Source organism: Enhydra lutris, unplaced genomic scaffold, assembly GCF_002288905.1.
Source record: "Enhydra lutris kenyoni isolate GAN:26980312 unplaced genomic scaffold, ASM228890v2 scaffoldscaffold1, whole genome shotgun sequence".
NCBI lineage: Eukaryota > Metazoa > Chordata > Mammalia > Carnivora > Mustelidae > Enhydra > Enhydra lutris.
In genome coordinates, this window is record NW_019154085.1 from 21,432,742 (window position 1) to 21,454,395 (window position 21,654).

General features: G+C 35.9%; 1 protein-coding gene across 1 annotated transcript in view; it reads left to right on the plus strand.

Moving 5' to 3' along the window:
* The first annotated feature begins 7,222 nt into the window (after positions 1 to 7,222).
* LOC111156350 (carbamoyl-phosphate synthase 1) overlaps positions 7,223 to 21,654 on the plus strand; it is a 124,159-nt gene continuing 109,727 nt past the window's right edge. The window contains exon 1 of the mRNA XM_022517180.1: positions 7,223 to 7,495. Within this exon, the coding sequence (XP_022372888.1) occupies positions 7,370 to 7,495 (126 nt within the window). The 5' untranslated portion in view covers positions 7,223 to 7,369. The remainder of the gene's footprint in view (positions 7,496 to 21,654) is intronic.

The window sequence follows — 21,654 nt, forward strand, 5'->3', positions numbered from 1 at the left end:
TCAGAACTACAGACTTTAGTTCTAGTATTAAATAACTCAAAATAATGAGTTGACTTTGGATCATTTAGATATTTATTTCTTATATCTATAAAACAAAGGAATTGAAAAGATGATTTTAAAGATCCTTTCAGCTATATAAAACCATCTATCTGCATACATTTTTTTTAAAGATTTTATTTATTTATTTGACAGACAGGGATCACAAGTAGGCAGAGAGGCAGGTAGAGAGAGATAGATGGAGAAGCAGGCTCCCCGCGGAGCAGAAAGCCCGATGTGGGGTTCGATCCCAGGACCCTGGGATCATGACCTGAGCTAAAGGCGGAGGCCTTAACCCACTGAGCTAGCCAGGCACCCCTCTATGTACATTTTTATATTCTGTTTGAGGAGTACTTAAACAACATATTTTAAAAGTGTTTTCATTTCCCATAAAGCATCTTTCATCAGAAAAGAATACTGTTTCCTGATGTACAGTGTCTGATACATGGAAAGTATTCAGTAAATACTTCCTGAATTAGTTATTCTTTGAGCAATTCTAGACTTTATAAATAATTGTGAAAATTCAATGGTATTCAATTATCCAGATTCTGGAATATGGAACTTCAAGCAATAGATGTAAGATAGAAAGATATAAGGTAGCCTTTGCTATTTTAGGTAAGTCTAGCTGAATCAGTTAGCCACCAAGAAGTATGGCTCCCTGGCCAGTTGGTTCTATGAGACAGATCACTGGAAAAAATGTACAGTTTTACTTCTATGTTACCATCTTTATTTCTTATATTATTTTAATTTTAAACATAAAAATAAATCAGGAAAGTTATGGATACTTTCTTCTCATTATTTGATTTTTATTGAAGTTATATTTTACTAATTTCCCAGTAATGTCATAGTATTTTTGAGCATTGCTACCTCTACAATCATGTAGTCTTCCTATGAAATTGGATCTTATTTTGCCTACCCTTTCTAAGTCATTTCATGTTGCTGCCTCTGTCTGTCCCAGATATAACTGACATGCTGGAAAGAGGATGGACGTTGCCTAAGAGCTGGGTTTGGATCTTGGCTTTACAGTTTGTTACCTTTGTGAGCTTGGACAAGCTACTTAACTCTCTGGGACTCACTCACTCACCAACTCTGTGATATGGGGATGGTGTTAGCTATGTTCAGTACAGAGACTGCTTTAAAGATTAGCAAATAATGTATACCAAGTGTATACCTAGCCCAGCACTTAGTAGGTGCTCCACAAAAGACAAGTACCTCCACTTTCAGGCAAGATCATATTTATCATCATTGGAGCCATTAAAATGGGTTTATTTAAATACTTATTTACACTTATTGACATAATAGCAAGTCATGTGTATATCTCCCTAGATATAGGTATATGCTAATATATTATAGTTATAAATTCCAATGTTTTAACTTCTATTGTTAATGTTATATATTGTTAATATATAAGAATTGTTCTTATATATTAACTACTAACTGCGTCTATTTTAGGGAGGACTTTCAAGAGGATTGGAAATTTCAATTAGGAATCTTGCATGACATGATTTTAAATTTAATAGTCATCTTATTGTCAGAATTCTACTTTTAGTATTTTAAGTTATTTAATATTTAATTTTCTAATGAACTTCGAGGCTTTTTTTCTTAATCTTACTCTAAGTTCTGCCATATATGGCTTTGATAATAATAACTTACTATAACCAACTCTGGGCAGCCTGCTATGTTTTAGGACTGCTACATATGCTTTTTGGCCTACTTCCATATAATATACAATATAGAATCTGTCCTCCATAGCTCGTATTTGCAGTTTGCTTTTCTCCCCCTTTTTGGACCAAATTACACTTGTCCTCACTTTGCTTGCACTTTACTCTGTTTGTGTTTGACTATGTCTTTAATTTGCCAAGGTCACTGTGAATTCTGAATCAACTTTCTAAAGCATTGTCCACTCTGTTCTCATCCCATAAATACATAAAAAGCTTGGTTTACTCACTGGCTAATTCACTGTATCCTTTTACATTTATACACGTTCTCCAGCAGATGTGTATGCACCTAATCCTGGTCTCGAATAGGTGCTCAGTGCTCTTGAATTAAAGTAGGTTGCATCTAACATTTCCTTCAAGTGGGGTCTCATTTATGGTAGCTTTTTTATTACCCCAGGATATAAATCACATGTGCCTTGGATTTTACCTGTGAAACCATTTTTACAAAGCCTCTTTTTCTGCTTCATTTTGCATTTTCCTTTGTATCACTTCAACCTTTATGTTATCAAATGTTAGTCTGAGAAACACATTCATGAAAACCGGTCCCTCACTCTCTATCCTTCTAAATGCCAATTGGATCTTAATGAATGTGTCTGTCTTGATTGGGTTTCCAAAGACATCTTATTTTTAAAAATTCCATCATCTAATAACCTAATATCTGTCTATTGTTATTACTGATAAACCTTCTCTCTGCCAAACTTTACTTTATCTACCAGTTCTGGTTTTTGCAATGAGAGAAAGTATATGTCTTTTATGCGGGTACAAATCCACATCACTTTCCTTGAAAGAGTAGCCTTTTTTGTCCATATCCTTACTTGCAATGGTGTTCCTTGCTCTATTAGACTAGTAAAAGTCAGAATTGAAACATAATAATCATTTCTACCTTTTGCATTCTAGTTTCTGGCATCCCTACTCAAACACAAAGTAGAAATTTCTTTTTTTGGAGGTGTTACCTCATCTTATTTACTCTGACTTTGTTTGCTCTGCAGACATACCTTGCATCTTTCTTTAAATTTATCTCTTCAAAATAGCCTTTTGTAGAATTCTTAATTGACAGTTCTTTTTTCCTCTTCCTGAACATCTTTATTTCCTTCTATTCATTGACACAATTTTGTTTCTGCTTTAATAAGTCTAATGGATCAGGCAAGAACTCAGTACACAGGAATCCATTCATTTATTCAATCGTTTTTCCAGAAGTGCCCCTTGCGTGTCTGTTCTGTTAAAGACTTGTTGATAGATGTATCACTTTCTTAGCATTGCCTTAGATTCATTACCTAGCAAGACACACTTCAAGAGGGCAATTGGCAGTTTTTGTATTTTTTACAAAGGAATTACTAACACCATTATTTTCTTTATGTTCCCATGCTTGTGGCCTTTCATCTAGGATGAGCTGGTCTCATTTTTTCCAGTTGGAAGCAGATCCTCCCTTGTTTATGTCAGTGGATCACCCAAATGAAGAAGATATTGAAATTAGTACAAGTACTAATATAGGTGGTCAGTCAGTGTTACTTGGTGTTCCTTTTAAGAAATATTCTTGATCTTTAAGCAGAATGAATTTAGTGATGGGGACAAAAAGATGTTTAAAAAAAAAAAAAAGAAAGAAAGAGTACTTACAAAAAGCACGTGGAACTTTTTGACCTCACTAGTAATTTAAAATTTAAATGAAAGCAAAATACCAGTTTCTGTGCTTAGATAAACAAATAAAAGATAATGCCTGATGTTGGCAAGGTGTGTTGAGAGGGACACCCATACACTGCAATCGGTATATAGATGAGTATACTCTCTTTGGAGAGAAATTTGGCAATAGTGACAAAAAATGGCAATACTGATGTATACTGTAGCAACAATAGAAGCAATGAAAATCAGATATTTTACAGCTCTCTCAGTTAAGGTCTTAAAAGAACATGCAATAACATTGAATGTACTCTTGATATAATATTACCTCACAAAAGTATAATGCAAGTTGGTCACAGTTTCAAAACTATGACCCTTTCATGGGAATAAGAAGAAGGTACTCTAAAATGGTAACAGACTTTATGTTTGGGGAGTGGACTGTTATCTGTTTTTTCATATTTAAAAAAATTTAAAATAGTAAATTTTAGTACTTGATTTAGTAGCATTCTTAATACCAGATATCCCAATGACAGATTTGTCAAATTAAGTACTCTCAGAAATTTGGAAGGCTGAATGCTTCATTTCTCTTAAGAAATGATAAATTATTACTAGTTAAAGATACTTTTCTTCTCTCTCTATTCCTTCCCCACTTTTTCTTTATTCATATATATGTATATATAATATACACATATAGTATATGTATATATATAATATATGTAGAGATATATATACATGTATATGTACATATACACACATAGACATATATACATATGTATATGTATATATACATACAGACATATATACACACATATATACACATATATACGTATATGTCTGTATCTACAGACATATATGTATATATATATCTCCACAAGGCATTTTCCAATTTATGGAAGAAATAAAATACTTTCTCAGCATTAGATAAAAATGTTCAAGAGTCAAAATCCAACCAAATAGAGATATGCGTGGTTTAATAATTTTTAATGTTGTGTATGAGATTGTGCAGGGGCAAGTAGCTCAGTGTGTAAATAGTTGTTAACTGTGATAAATGTATCAATAGAAAAGAAGGGCTGAATTTGTATAAAATATTTCTCTTTTTGAGTGAGCACCTTATAAGATTAAAGGATTTGTATCTTGGCTCATACAGAATACATTTCAAATGCACAGATTTCCCCAGGTCCCTGTGTGTACACGCATGCCTGCCTGTCTCTGTGTTCAGCTGTGCGCAGACAGCTTACAGGAGGGGAGGACCACGTAAATGCTATCAGAGGGGGAAAAAAAATCATTCCAACCTGAAAAATACTTTCTTTTGAAATGCTTTGATAAAATGTCTTTCATAAAAGTATAATATATTTCCACTAAATTTTTCATCTCTAGCTTTAATGTTTGCTACCAAGCAGCTCTTATCATCTCATCCCTTTGATCTATCCTGATGTAAACTCCCTCACTAACAATATATATATATTTTTTCAGTTTGGTTGTACATTTCAGTCTGTCTTGAACACTCAAATCTGAAAATACTCACCATTTTATTTATTGGTCTTTCCAATTTCCAAGATGATTGTAGAATCATGAGAGATGAATTTCCTAAGTCTCTAATTCAGAATACTTAAAAAGAAATCCTAAATCTTCTACCTTTCTTCTTTCATTCTGATGACTGGAAACAGGTGCCAGAGGCTACATCCAGGGTCTTTTACTGACCCAAATGAAAGCCCATTACAACTCTCAGGCCTACATTTTTCTTTAGACTTTGGAGTCATGGAATTATGTCCTACAGTTGAAGATAACTCTGGAAATCCATGTTTAGTTCATCATGCTTTTGGCTAACTGTTATAAATGGTTACAAAGCTACTTATTTTCCTTATCCAAACTCTGAAGTCCTCAGTACCCTAGCTGTCATATTCAATCGAAGTGCAAGGAAGGAAGGGAGAAAATATACCTCAATGTTTACTGTGGGAATGGGCCATGACTCTGGGTAATGAGCAGTGGGACTGTGACTGATTTAAATTTATTTTGCATTTTAAAAAATTTTCCATAATAAGTAAAAATATGTCATTGTTCTAAGGAGAGAAAGATAAGCCTCACTATAGATCTATATCAATATCAATATTAATATTGGTATATATATATAGAGAGAGAGACAGAAACATAAACACAAGGGGTGAGACTAAGGTCTAATAGAGAATTAGACTAAGCCAGTAAGTAGTAAGTACTGTTTTTAAATTTTAAAAACAGTAAGTACTGTTTTTCTTCTACCAGTTTCAACGTTCTCCATTTCATTTTTTCCAATTCATTCTTTCTTTCACACAAATCCATCTCTGTTCAAATACTTCCATGACTACCATGAACAGTATTTATGAATTAAGGCCACCCATTTTAAGGCACACAAAGTCTCCCATGTTTTGGCTCCTGTTCACTTTCCCACACTATACCTGCCGCTAGGCTTCCCCTGGCTGTGTCAGCTTCCCCCCGCCCCCCATATGCCATATGATTTTCATATGTGAGCTTTGCTCATGCCATCCCTTGTGTATGTGTTTTTTTTTCCCCTTTCATCTACTTGGTGAACTCTCATGCATCCTTCAGGGTAACATAATTCCATACTTAAATTTTACTGGACATAAGCAAGGGTGTGTTTCTTTCTTTCTCTCTTTCTTCCTTTCCTTCCTTCTCTGTATTTTTCCATTGCAGTTGGACATACTACCTTAACATTATTGATTTTATTAATTACTTATATACACTAAAGTGAGACTATTTTTTTCCGTTTTCTATCACCAGGGACCATGAAGTACTTTGGCTTCAGAGAATGTTTATACAAAATGCATTAAGTAAGAAGACTGAACTTAAACTTTGTTCCTCTTTTAAAAAAAACCAAGTCCTCCTCACTTCCCTAGTTCTGGCACTCATCTTATCCACGTGGAGTTTACAATTTCTACGCTATTCTATGCCATCTTTTTCATTATGGGAAGCCCTGGGAGGGAGCCTTCATTTCTTGGCCTCCTATGCAGGGATACCAAAGGATGATGGTATAGCGCTTCCTGATCTACACAGGCATGTGCCTGACATGAGCACTTCCACAAGCCAATGAGACCCTTTGCCTACCTGATTAAGCATGGGATTGAAGGGCTCCATGAGTGCATTTTGCCCTAATTGAAGACGATGGCTCAAGAATTTTATAAATGTGACATTTTGAAAACTAAAAGATCTTGACTTAGGAATAGTACTTACACGAAAATCAATGCTTGCTCATGTTTCATAGACTTCTTATGAATCTTATAACTCTTAAGAGAAATATAAACAGGCTACGTGGCTCCAGCTGTGTTTTACTTAATATTACCGATTGCTTTAAAATGTGGAATACAAAACAATGCAGTAGTAAGCGTGTCATCTATTACCTTATTAACTCAAAAAAGAACAATCTATATTTATGGAGAAAAGTTCATTCTGATGTAATTTTTACTACATGTGGTTTGTGTCATCTTTTTTCTAAGATGAAGAAAATGGCAGTTCTTCGGGTTGCTTTGGGAATCCCAAATCTCTTTTGAGGCAAAATAGGCATCACATCTAACACTGGTAAAAGCCTTTGATCTTTGGCATTATTAGAAAGTTACTACTCTTTAGGGTGAGATTCCTAAGGTTATCCACTGTGTCTAGGTCATTCTATTCAGCTGCATAAGCAGTTCCTTTGATGGATGACTGGTTTTCTACAACGCTAGCATTATCTCAGCAGGAGAAGGTAGTGTTTGATGTGTTGCAATTTGTATTACATGTCCATAGAACATCTCCGGACATTACTTCAGGAGGAGGGGTTAAGAGAAGGAGGAGCTGTGGCTGAAGACATTTAATGACAGAATGAATGGAAATTCAGATTGCTGTGCAGTCAGCCTTAAACACCGACTGCACCCCCCATCTTTCTTTCACATTAATTTAAAAAATCTTATAACAAAATTCTCATAAATATATATAATTTTATGTAATTGTAGTCACAAATCAACATCTTCAAAATGACGAGGATTTTGACAGCTTGCAAAGTGGTAAAGACCCTGAAGACTGGTTTTGGTTTTACCAATGTGACTGCACACCATCAATGGAAATTTTCAAGACCTGGCATCAGGCTCCTTTCTGTCAAGGTAACATTCCCATATTTATTGTTTCTGATAAAATCATATGGAGTGTAGTTTAGCATGAAGCAAAGGTGTCACTTAGGAAGCAAATACAGATTTGCGTGTAGTTCTGAAGTGCTAACGTATTAATATTGGCTTTAATATTGAATCGACTGGGTTTAGTAAATGTTCATTTTCAACTGTTCTGAGTAAAATTATGGCAGTTTTCAACCAACGTCAAGAAGGGTCACAATTCCTGTGAATATGTAAAATGTAAGTGTTCTGTTTAGGAAACAATGACTTTTAAAGGCTACCAGGGCTCGCTCTGTCTGTACAGTCACTATTGTACACAGCTAGGGTTCAAACATGAAGTTGTTTCCATGTTCATGAGCCACAGCACAGAAGGTAATTTGTTAAGCTCTGCTTTACTGGCTCACTGTAAGTTTTTCTGTTTTGAAACATCATTTTTTAGGAAAAAATTTCAGAAGGAAAATATCTACATAATTCTGGTATTTGTTAACCATGATGTAGACCATTTCTTTACTTTTTTCTTTTCCCTCTTAGCCACATTTGGGAGTCCACATTTATTATTTTTATTTTGCAGATTAAGACTTTGAGGTGATTAGAAGCTGATAATTCTGTCCCTGTGAATGTATTTATAGCTGAAAAGCAGGTCTGGGAAGAGAACATGAAGTGTTCTCCCCTACTCCCACCATTGGATTATGAAATTCCAGTAGGAACTTCTGTTCCTTCCTATAACTTTATTAAGGTATTTATTACCAGAGGTATCTGAAATTACTCCATGGGAACTTTGCCAATGAAAAACATTTTTAGTGAATATAAAGTTTAAGTAATCACAGTAGCTTTAAATAGATTTCTTCTATAGTAGTAAGAGCTATAAAAAGTGAAGTAGAAAAAAAACCAAAACAACCTTTATCCGTTGATGTAAAAATAGGTCCTAATAGTTTTGAGTGTTTTGCTGATACTTTGTATGCTCACTGGGTTGACTGAAAATACTCCAAATGCTTCCTCAGCTTCCATTTCTTAGATTGCTCAAGTCAGGATTCAGTATGGTATTTAGCCCTGAGTGACATCTGTAGGGCTCAACCGTGCCTGTTGGTCTTTGTGGTCTCCAGTGACAGGGTGGGGAAAGAATAGGAGTAGAAAGAAAGGAAGAGAGAGGGAGATAGAAAGAGACAGAGGTGAGGAGTGAGAAGGGGGAGGGAGAGCGAAATAGAGACAGACAGAGAGAGAGAAAGAACACAAGATCTCAGGAGAAACTATCAGAAACTACCACTTTAAAATTAAGAAACCTAGAAACAACCATTTTCTTGGATTCAGTTTAATTACAACAAGAGAGCCAGAAAGGAGATATGTTCTAAACCATCATCAAATATGCAGTGACTAGACACAAACTCTGAGAGTGAATATTAGTTTTAGTTCAGTGTTAGCAGTATCTCAAGGGTACTCATATATCACTGCAGAGAGAATAGATAGTAATGAAAGTAATGCCGTTTATAGTTAGATGTGTCTTCTAAGACTGCAAAGTTGTCTCCCTTGGAATATCTTTGTCTTCTTCTTCTTTTTTTTTATTTTATTTTTTATAAACATATATTTTTATCCCCAGGGGTACAGGTCTGTGAATCGCCAGGTTTACACACTTCACAGCACTCACCATAGCACATACCCTCCCCAATGTCCATAACCCCACCCCCCCTCTCCTAAACCCCCTCCCCCCATCAACCCTCAGTTTGTTTTGTGAGATTAAGAGTCACTTATGGTTTGTCTCCCTCCCAATCCCATCTTGTTTCATTTACTCTTCTCCTACCCCCTTAACCCCCCATGTTACATCTCCTCTCCCTCATATCAGGGAGATCATATGATAGCTGTCTTTCTCCGATTGACTTATTTCGCTAAGCATGATACCCTCTAGTTCCATCCATGTCGTCGCAATTGGCAGATTTCATTTCTTTTGATGGCTGCATAGTATTCCATTGTGTATATATACCACATCTTCTTTATCCGGAATATCTTTTTCTTCTTACAAAAATAGGTAGGCAGGGATAGGTGTAGCTCCATCCAACACCAGAAAAAGAGAAATTGAGTGACTAGTTGAAATGCATAGATCTGACAGAAGCCACTTCTCCATGATCCTAATAAGTGCTCTGTATGATTCCAACCACAACCGCAACAAAATGATTTAATTATATGGATGGACTACAGTGAAAGTAGTTCTTCTAGCTCAAGGTGGTATATATGTGTTAAAGGTCTGCCAAAGTTCATAGCTAAGAATGACAAATTTGTAAGAGGAATAAGCCATCATTTCATGATGTAGAAGTCATTACTCACACTCAGTCATTACTGGCCAGAGTTTTGGAGGAAAGCCAGGCATGAAAAATAGAAGTTCTTGAACTTCACAATAACAAATTAAAATTCCATGCAGCAGTCCAAGGGGGCTTGTGTTTTATTCACTTATTTTGGAACAGTCCTCTACCTACTTTTCTTCCTGCCTTCACTTTTAAAACTCAACTCTCCTAGGAAGTTATATCCAAATTTCTTCTTTTTAGATGGACATCACCTACAAATTATTAGGATGTGGTTACATAATGGTCAGTGAAGAGCAGTGAGAATAGTCACTAAAGGTTAGTGGCATTATCGTTAGGTATAGCTAATAAATAGATTGCAGAAGATAGCCTGTGGGCAGATCTATAAGCAATGCCCTATAAATTAGTTGCCTTTTCAATGGCTTTGGAGGTCACTTTTCTTGTCCCATTAGTGACAGAGTGGGCTTGACGACAGCAGTGACGCACTTATGTGGCCCTTCCTTGTGTATTTGTTTGTGGCCAATATTTACAAAGTGTAGCTTGCCAATAGACACAGTTGTATTTCTCTTATAGGAAAGAGGTAGGAATTTTAAGGTGCTCTACATTTAAAGGACTTAGATATCAAGGATATACATGATCAACAGCCAGATCATGTGGAAGTTTCAGAGACCTCAATCTTTTTCTACTAGTGTAGAAAATGTTCAGTGCTCACTATTACATTTGGCCAGTTGTAGCGTGTAGTGGAAAATGCACTGGGTGGGGAATAAAAAGATCTGGATTCTAAACCCTTTTGTGCATTTATTAATTCTCTGAACTTGGTCAAGTCACAGGTCTTCTTTGAACCTAAATTTTGTCATCGGTAGTGTAGAAACAGTTCTTGACTTACTCAAAGGATTATGTGACTATTACATACAATCAGTGCTTAAAAATCTATTAGATGGGACGCCTGGGTGGCTCAGTTGGTTAAGCGGCTGCCTTCAGCTCAGGTCATGATCCCAGCGTCTCGGGATCGAGTCCCGCATCGGGCTCCTTGCTCAGCAGGGAACCTGCTTCTCCCTCTGCCTCTGCCTGCCTCTCGGCCTACTTGTGATCTCTCTCTCTCTCTCTCTGACAAATAAATAAATAAAATCTTAAAAAAAAATTAAAAAAAAAAATCTATAAGATACTGGGGTACCTGGGTGGTTCAGTCAGTCATGTGTCTGACTTTGGCTTAGATTATGATCTCAGAGTCCTGGGATCAAGCCCCATCTCCAGCCTGTGTCTAGCAGGGAGTCTGCTTGTCCTTTTTTCTCTCCTTCTACCCCTCCCCCATTCATAGTGGCTCTCAAATAAATAAGTAAAATCTTCAAAAAATAATCTATAAAATACTGTAAAAGCAAAGCCTGGATACTTAAGATTTTATGTATTTATTTTAGGAGAGAGAGAGTGTAAGGAAGCAGGGATAGGAACAGAGAGGGAGGGAGGGGGAGAACCTGAAGCAGAATCCATGCTCAATGCAGAGCCCAACATGGTGCTCCATCTCATGACCACGAAATCACAACCTGAGCAGAAACCAAGAGTCGGACATTTAATTGACTGAACCACTCGGGCACTCCAAGCCTTAGATACTAAAAAAAAAAAAAAAAAAATTCTGTCCTACACATTTTAGTAGAAGGACTTAGTAGACACATCAGTTTTTCATTCAAATTATTCAAATTATTTCATTCAAAATAATTTCATTCAAATTATTACAATGACAAAATGTCTGCTGAAAATTCTCAAGTATATATAATGATTTTTTTCACCTTTGCCTTAATATTAAATTTATCTCTAGGAAGATATCACTTATAGTGAAATTAGACTCAAGAACTATGAAGCAAATGATCTTTACTATTTTGAATTCAACTCAAAAGTCAGGAGGTACCTCTTAATATCCTTTTTAAAGCTTCTATCCTCGGAGTATACAGGAAGAATAATAAGTGGAAATAAACAAGTAGTAAGTAAATAGTCTCTGATTTCAAGAAACTTAAAATTTAAAAATTCTGAATTCACAAGTCTTGGAAAGTCACCAAGACTAAGTAGTTTTATTTTTACTTGCAAATGAATTCAGAAATCAAATGTATTACATTGAAAAGGTTAAGTACTTTATGAATCGAAAAGATTCTCAGTAGGTACAGCTTCTAACATTAATCCACTTGGTTTTTAAAATGGTGACCTGTGTTACAATTAAGCTGGGAACATAACAGTCCAAGTGTCCTTCTCTCTGGTACTTCAGATACAATTGAGCCCTAGAGTCATTATTCCCTTTGAATGGTTTTCATTTTGTAAGATTTTTATACTCTGTTTCCAACATTAACCTACCTATTTAGCTCAGTCTTGAGGAGCTATTGTCATTGATTAGAAATTGGCAACTACAAAAACTCCTACAATTAGAATCATTTAGTTATATTGAAGTACCTTTAAAGACATTCACAGGAAATAGAGTTCATTATTATATTGGATATTACATTGGATATTATATTGGAGCCTCTTTGTAGATATTAAAGGTGGGGGTAGGAATAGGGTTATCATACACTTTCAAGAATAACTATTGTATTAGACCTTTACTACATATACATATGGTTTTATGGCTGGATTTCATCTAAGATGATGCAAATTTTTGAAAAAAATGATTATGTTTCAATCCCAAATGAATGGTTGGATAGTCTGGATGATTAGCAACTGTGTATATTTTGGGTGAATGATATTTCTTTAATTAGGAGGTAGCTCCCTTTTGAACATTTTTGTTTATGTACTCTGCCTTTTATATCCCACTGCTCTTTTCTAAAGTACAGACTCATTTGTTGGTTATCAAGAATGCCTTGTCATTTTGAGCTTCCTGCCATAAAACTGTTGAAGAAGTGATAGTCAAATAGGGCCTAGATGAGGGTAGGGCAGGAGGTTAGGAGGCTAAGGAATCTGGTAGGCGAAGTGCGTGTAGAAATGGCATGAGCTTGGATGACTCCTGTTTCCTTCTCCAGCTGATGGAGATTTGAGTTTTCACCTAACCATGCTTAGCAGAATTACTGATCCTGTAGAAGTGAATTTAGTGAAATAGAGAACGTTCCTTTGCCCTCAATCTTCATTTAACCTTTTCACATTTCTGACTTGTACCAAAGTCCAAGTTATAATAAAGAGTTTTCAGTATCTCTTAAGCAATGGTCATGCCAAAACCCACTTCAAGGCTTCCTCAGTTTGCTATGCAAGAATGAACGTCCTTGATGGGACTAGCATTTTTTAGGTTATTTATAGTGACCGAAGACTGGAAAGAAGCTACATGAGCCAGCATCAGACTTGGTTTTGGACTCCTTAGTCCTAGCACATCTAGTTTGCCCTTGATTTTCTTCATGTGGTCTAAATGAATTCAACTCATGAAAATATTTTCAAGACTTCTTTACTCTTTTTTCCTTTTTTGTTAACTTACTAAATATCATATATCAATCTTTTATATTTCACAGGGAGATTACTGGCTAACATGCAGTTCTAACAGGTGAATCAATAGGGTCAATGTACCACTAAGAATTTTACTGAATAATTTTCATCTGTGATGTAGAACTAAATAAAACCATATTAATTTATTGCCATAAAATAAAAATTGTCTTACAATATATTTTTAAAAGATTTTATTTATTTATTCAACAGACAGAGATCACAGGTAGGCAGAGAGAGAGGAGGAAGCAGGCTCCCTGCTGAGCAGAGAGCCCGATGCAGGGCTCGATCCCAGGACCCTGAGATCATGACCTGAGCCAAAGGCAGAGGCTTTAACCCACTGAGCCACCCAGGCGCCTCTGTCTTATAATATTGGAGAGCCCTCCTAGATTCAGGAAAATTTTACCGTAAACTTACACTTTATGAACATAATTTATAATGGAATTTTTCTAAATGCTATATTTTATTTATAATGAGAAACATAACTAGAATAAAAATTACTTATGAATCTGACTCATTAGTTTACAAATATCTGGAACAGAGAAGTATTCAAGTAAATTAACCTTGTGAGATTTTCCCCCCAACAATAGCTTACATTTAACTAAAGGCAGATAACTTAATATTAATGTAGGATGTGGTAAGGCTATTAACTTAGGATGTTGTAAGTCTTGATTGATTACTGCTGTTACAGTACTTTTAATTGTTGAAGTGTTAGACATTACAACTGCAGAAAAGTCTCATTAAATATTCCACATTTGGAAATTGTGCCTTAATTCTGAATTTTAAGTGTCCTTTTTTGATAGTACAACTCCAATAATGAAAAAAGAGGTTTAATTTACCAATAAAGAACACTTTAAGATTTTAACTTTTACCATATCATCTATGCAGTAATAACTGAAATAAATTCTGGCTTTAAGCTTCTTCCTTTTTAAAGCTTGGTTCAGATTTATTTTATTTCTTGAGAGGATGAGTATTGATATAAACTAATAGCTAAGAAACATCAGGTAAGCCAGAAATCAAATATGTTATAAGGCTTTAGGCCTTGGTGAAAATGGAAATAAACACATGGGGCTTCTGCTTTTTCTGGTATACAAATAATTTTCATAGTGAAATGATTTAATAGCAATACAGTCAGATTCCCCGAGTAAATGATTTTCATTTCTACTACTAGCTTAAGGGGATTATTGCAACTATCATGTTTTATATTCAAATCTTTTATGGAACTTATTGCTAAATTAGCTTAAGCCGTTACATTCAGAACATTTTACTGGTAAATTCTCACACCCAGGGGAAGAAGCAGTGCAGTTATTCCCATTTCACGGATGTGTAAGGGCTGGAGTTAACACAAGGACACCTGGATGTCTATTTTTGTACAAGTGAAACATTATCCATAGCAAATCTGGTTAGAATTTTAATTAGGCCCAAATACCACATGGAATTTTTTTAATTTGGCTTTTTGTCTACTGTGCTTTATTTTATTTTATTTACTTGGAGCCATCCTTGTTTAACTTGGCTTCATAATGCTCTAAATCATTTCTCCTGCTGTAATGTTATTGCTTACTCAAGAGCCCATGTATATATTGCACTTTATCCTCACATAAAATAAATCATATACATTTTCCTTTCCTGTTTTCTCCTTTTTTGGTTGCATTTCAAGAACAGATTGTTTAAATTAAAGAATTAGTAAGGATTCTTGCTTTAATTAACAATTCTATTAATAGGATATTTTAGGGCAGTGACATATTTCTTTCACTTCAACCAAAATATTGTCATGTATTGTAACAAAACATGCTGTTTTTCAATGTTCAGTTTGTTTCTCTTATAGTCCCATAAGCTTCACATATGCAGAAATCTAATGTGGTAGGTGTTTACTGCTAGAAATTTTGAATTGTAAGAAAAGTCTCATTTTGACTTGTTTCCACTGTCTCAAACTAATGGATCCAAAGAAAGCTGCTTCAAAGTGAAGGACCAATATCTTCAAAGTTAGCCCAGAATGATGCTGCGATGTGGGATGATTAAGGAATGAGTGGATGACTTTTAATAACATAATACTGAGTACAAAGGAAAAGCCTAAAGACAGTAATGAACACTGGCACTTTTAAAACCTTTATAGATTAAATTATAAATTATGCTTGAATTTTGACTGTTACTTCCTAAGCCTAAGCTCTCTAAATCAGTTGAGCATAACACCAGGGACACATTTTCAAAGCTTTTTGAAGGAGAATTTAGCTGTGTGACTCCTATTAACAGCTGTTGCATTGTTCTTATCCTGGAAAGTGCTTTGAATCATCTACCCTTTTAAACCTGATTTCAAACTGAGAGTATTAGCATATAAAATTTCGGTCATTTATTTGTGGTCCCATAAAGCTAATCAGTCATCTTACTAGGAAATGAAAATGGACCCATAAATGTAGGTTTACAATGAATTTTAATTTGAACGAAAAAATCAAAAGCCCTAAAGAGATGAGTGAGATGTTTAGGGAAAATGTGAGATTTTCTTACAGCGTCACATTTTTTGAGATCATTAAAAAAAACAACAACAATCTGTGGTACGGTAAAACAACATCAACTTCCTTGGCAGACAAATCAACAAATAAATAGAGAGTTTGTTGGAATTTCTACTTATATGCAAGCTCTCTCACAAAAATGTATTTTCATCAGAAATTACCTATGCTTTGTGAAGGAATCACCAGGTTTTTTAAATATTAGAAAGTACAACACCCAAAGATTGTGCAGTTTACTAAAGGTTCCATTTAAAAAGTAATAGAAGAATAGGGATTGTGTAGAAATTTATGTAACTCAATTTAATTTAGAGAAAATTAAAATTATAAAGTAAAAGATTAAAATGAGGTAATTGAGTATACATAGAAAAATTCCATTTTAACCTATTTAAATATTATGTGTGTGGAAAAATTTATAATCTTACAATGTTCCAACTATAAAGTTGTGGACAGAAGTAATATTTAGTATAACTAGGACAAGGGGACTACTAATTTCAGTCTTTATCCCACAAAATCATATAAAGTCACAAGAACAATTTTTTTTTAATTTTATTTTTTATAAACATATATTTTTATCCCCAGGGGTACAGGTCTGTGAATCGCCAGGTTTACACACTTCACAGCACTCACCATAGCACATACCCTCCCCAATGTCCATAACCCCACCCCCCCTCCCAACCCCCCTCCCCCCATCAACCCTCAGTTTGTTTTGTGAGATTAAGAGTCACTTATGGTTTGTCTCCCTCCCAATCCCATCTTAAGAACAGACAATTTTTGACTCCTTATTTCATAATCTAACTGGCTCCCGATCCACAATATCTGAATGCTCTAGGCTAAAAGAAATCAAACTCTGAGCATAAGCTAGTTTTAACGCATTTTTCTTGCTATCCATATTGTCTACAAAGCCTGGCCTTATTTGGCAGGGTACACATGAGGTGCAGGGTTTTGTTGGATGTTTTGTAAACACAATTATGTGGATGGGAGAGAAATACAATTGTGAAGGGGTAGAGATAATGTTATTAATTGCAGACACAATTTAAACGTTGGTTCAAGATCAATCAAGAAAGCTTTAGAAGGTATAGGCAAGTGTGTGAGTGTGTGTGTGTGTGTGTGTGTGTGTGTAGGTGTGTGTGTGTGTGTGTGTGTGTGTGTGTGTGTGTATGAGTTTTATTTTAGGCAGTTGCAAGCTGAACTTGTGCTTAGTGGCCCCTAAAAGTGTATGTCTGCCTCTGGACATTGAGCAACTTGGAGGTACCATTAACTTTGGCCTAAGGACCTTAACTGACCTAATTTAGGCACTATGCCAAATTCACTTGAAGTCTGGGCTAATTCTTAACATTTTAGGGATATATGAAGAAAGGAAACCATTTAGGTGTCCTGCAGTGTTCCACATTTATCTAGTAGTTTCTGGGTTAGAACCCTCATAAATAGCAGAACTTTCTGTCTTGAGACTCTCCAAAGCCTTTGAATTCTTATCGACTTATGACTATCATAAGTTAGGTTCTCCAGAAGCAGATATTAAATGGTGTCGAGGGAGCCAGATATCTATTAGCGGTTAACGCTGGTGGAGGGAATTTGAGGCACTGGAGTTGCGCAGAGAAGAAGTAAACTGTGATGCAGGTTTGAGAAAGCATAGGTCAACCCGACAGAAAGCTCTCGCCCACCAGAGTTTCCTGTGTTGGGCCGGGGCCTTCCTCTCCCTGCCAGCCTCAGTAACCAGTGCAGGCATGGGCTCTCCATGCAGGGCCTGTGGCAAAGCAGCTCTCTGCAGCTGAGGCCGACCATCAGGGAAGTGACTGGTGGTGACTGTCCACTGACCTCCCCCCTTGCAGCAGGGCAGCAGGGCCTTCATGAAGGGGGACTGAGAGGTGGGTCTCCATGTTCACCAAATGGATAGTCCTGAAAGTCTTCAGAGCTTCAGACTCAAGGGCCTGGAATCGGTGTGAAAAGTTCTCAGAGCCTTCTGGTTCTCCTAAGATCATAGGATACAGCTAATGACTTGACCTTCCACTCTGACGATTTACAGACTTACAGACAGGTGAACCCGGGCACCTGGCAGTTTACGCACGGCAGTTTTGAAAGAAAGATCTTATCAATAAATTCGAGTGAGTTTGTAATTGAAATGCATTTTTGTTCCCATTTGAAAAGATTGGAAAGAAGAAATAGAAGTAAGCTTAGGAGAAGAAAAAGAGGCCATACGTAACTCAGCGGAAGCTGAAACCTTCTACCTGGCTCCATGCAGAGGGTAATGATAGCGGGGTAGAGGATTGTGGATTCTAAGTCACACTGACTACATTCAGAAGCCACTGTTTTTCTGTTTACTACTGGAATGATCTTGACTCCTCCAAACCTCAGTTAGCTTTACTGTAAAATACAGTTCTTTTTTTTTTTTTTTTTTTTAAGATTTTTTTTTTTATTTATTTGACAGACAGATCACGAGTAGGCAGAGAGGCAGGCAGAGAGAGAGGAGGAGGCAGGCTCCCTGCTGAGCAGAGAGCCCGATGCGGGACTCGATCCCAGGACCCTGAGATCGTGACCCGAGCTGAAGGCAGAGGCTTTAACCACTGAGCCACCCAGGCGCCCCTGTAAAATACAGTTCTTAACATTACCTACCTCATTGTTTTTTTGTGAAGATTAATTGAGAAAACCCATTGGTAGCTTTAGAAACAGTGCCCAACCCATCATGTTAATTATTATTAATGAGGCCTTAAGAAGGGGATCCGGGTAGAGCCCTCAGCGAGGTCAATGTTCTCCCAAATCCCATTTTTCGAACATAACTTCATAATTCTATTTGAGGTAAGGTAACTTTCTCAGAACAGCAGACATTTTTCTTTCAAATCTATATACAAAGTTTATTTGTGCAACTATATATAGACTTTAATAAGCATAGGTAACTATACATGACATCTGGTTTATGCCTTAACAGGGTCTCATTAAAGCAATACCAAAAAGTAGAAACAGGATTGTGACAGGTCAATCCACTTTTATAAGGCATGCTTAAGACATGGTATGCTTTATATATATATTTTCAAACATGACAATTATTCCAGAATTAAAATAGAAACAAAACAAAGTGGGAGGTACTTTAACATATGGACACAAAGTAGAGAAAAATTGAAGTATACATGTCATCTTTAGTTACTATTCTCAAATTTAGTTAAAATCTTTATTGAGTGTCAAGTATGCACCAGCACTAAATGTAAACCTCAGAAACAGTATCGGTAAAAATATGGCAGCCTCAGTTTTTGTTTCTGTTTTTTTCCAGAAGGAGATAAAAACAGACTATTAATTATAAACTATTTGGGGATTTGGTATAGAAGTGTAATATTATGAGACTATATTAGTGAATTAAAATCAATGAATTTGCCAATGACCTATAGTAAAATTTGGCAAGGATTTTAAATGAAAAGTTAAGGAAGAGGGGCACCTGTGTGGCTCAGTTGGTCAAGCCTCCAACTCTTGGTTTTGGCTCAGGTTGTGATCTCAGAGTGGTGAAATTGAGCCCTGTGTTGTGCTCTGTGCTCCGTGGGCAGTCTATTGGAGGTTCTCTCCCTCTTCTTCTCCCTCTACCTCTTATTCTCTAAAATAAATAAATAAATAAATCTTAAAAAAAAAAAGTAAAGGAAGAAAGGAAAATAATTGGGCTATGTATGCACACATAGTTTATTATTCCTTTTCCCCAGTGATGGAGGTTTAGGTTTATGTTGACATTAAGATAATAATTAATATTAGTAATGGAAGCAACCCATTAGGAAGTCCAAAGCATAAAGATTAGACATGATCTTCTAGACTCTTCTGAAGATATTATCCGTATGACACCTAGTTGGTATAGAAACCTAGGGATGCTTATGAGGCAAGGACTGCCAACCAGTCCCAACTTATTCTTTACTTTCATCTTCCATCTTTTAGCATGAACTATGCCTATGTGGGACATCTGTCTTTGTTTTCAAGTAAAAATAAACAAGCGAACAAAACCCAGTAGCCAGTGAGCATCAGAGAATTGATTAGAAAAACCATAATATCAGCATGTGAACAACATTCAGCATCACATAATGGCCCATATTTCAATGCATTCACCAAGTGTATTGTGATTATATGACTGTGTGAACCACCGTGGGCCATTTCTGTGAGGATATAGAATTAAATCGGACTTTGGATTTTCTGTCTCAGAAGTCATGATCTAGCAGAGTAGAAGAGTAATTAAAACAATTAAAACAAAAGGTAACACAAACAGTACCACATGCAGTGAGAGCACAGGAAAATCAGTGGTTAATTCTGACTTGGGGGATCTTTGAAGACATATTATGAGCCGGGCTAAGAAGGATAACCAGGACAGAAACAGGCAAAGAGGAGATATTTATGCACAAAGTCTAGGGAGGTGGGGAGTCTAAGGGATTCCGTATAGAGAATGGGCCAGATGAGGGGACTTGGAATGTTAATTGGGGAATGTGAAGATTAGTGTTATGCAATATATATTTAAGAAAGATAGCCTTTAACTTCACTGCATGGGGTAGGTAGAAGCAGGGAGAGTTTGGAGACAGAGGGAACAATTGGGGACCAATAATAAATGATGACGGAGATTTTTCTCTTGGGTGGTGACAAAATCCAATGTAGTATGGAGTTAGTTCTCGAAGCAAATAAGTGAAAACCTATGAGTTATTAATAGTCATTATGAATTACTAGGTACTATGTGATGAGGTGGAACTGTTTTATTTTATTTTATTTTATTTTTTGCAGTAAGAGTACTTAACATGAGATCCAACCTCTTAAAAATTTTTTAACTGTACAGCGCAGTTTTAGGGACAATGTTGTACAGCAGATCATTAGAACTTACTCATCTTAAACATTTGAGACTTTATGTCTGTTAGTTAGTAACTCCCGTTTCCCCTTCTTCCCCTGGCCTCTGGCAACCACATTTCTCCTTTCTGATTCTATGCGTTTGACTATTTCAGGTATCTTATGTAAGTGGAATCATGCAGTATTTGTCCTTCTGTGACTGGCTTACTTCACTTAGCATACTGTCCTCAAGGTCCATCCATGTTGCCATGTATGACAGGATTTCCTTCCTTTTTTAAAGCTGAGTAATATTCCATTGTACATATATGCTGCATTTTCTCTACCTACTCATCTGTTGATGGATATTTAAGTTGCTTCCATACCTTGACTATTGTGAATAGTGCTACAATGAAGATGAAGTTCTACTATCTCTCCGAGATCCTGAATTCAATTCCTTGGGTAAATATCCAGAGGTAGGATTGCTGGATTATATGTTAGTTCAGTTTTACTTTTTTTGGAAAAATCTCCATACCATTTCCCATAGTGGCTACATCATTTTGAATTCCCATTAACAGTGGAATTATTTTTAATTGCAGAAGTAATTATTTAAGTAACTTTATTATCTAGCCTGTTAGGACCAGATGTGATTTGAAAGTTGTTATTCCCAAGGGATGTTAGGAAAAGATGCCAAAGAGAGAGACCCTGAAACTCCAACACCTTAGTATTAGTCTTAATATCATTGGATTTGAAAGATTTGTAAAACCAACTGCTACTAGAAAAGTATCGAATTAGAAATCTACATTTTATAAAAGAGTTCAGCCAAAAATAAGACAAATGAAATAAGAATTCACGATGTGGTGAAAAGTAAAAACTTAGATTAAGTATAAAATGAAAAAATAAGTGTTTATTTTCAGTATTAAATTTTACAATTTTCTCTATTAAAGGAAATAATGGAGAAGATCGTATGGAAGAGAGTGCATGCTTTCCTTTTTTCTGTTATAGTTAATTCATTATCATTTAGCAGTACTAACGGTTAGTAGATTATCGCGTGAAGTGATTTTACTAAAGTGTGAATAAAGCTTAAGTATGATAATGACTTTATAAAAAGGAATTGCTGTACCCATTTACATCTCTAGTT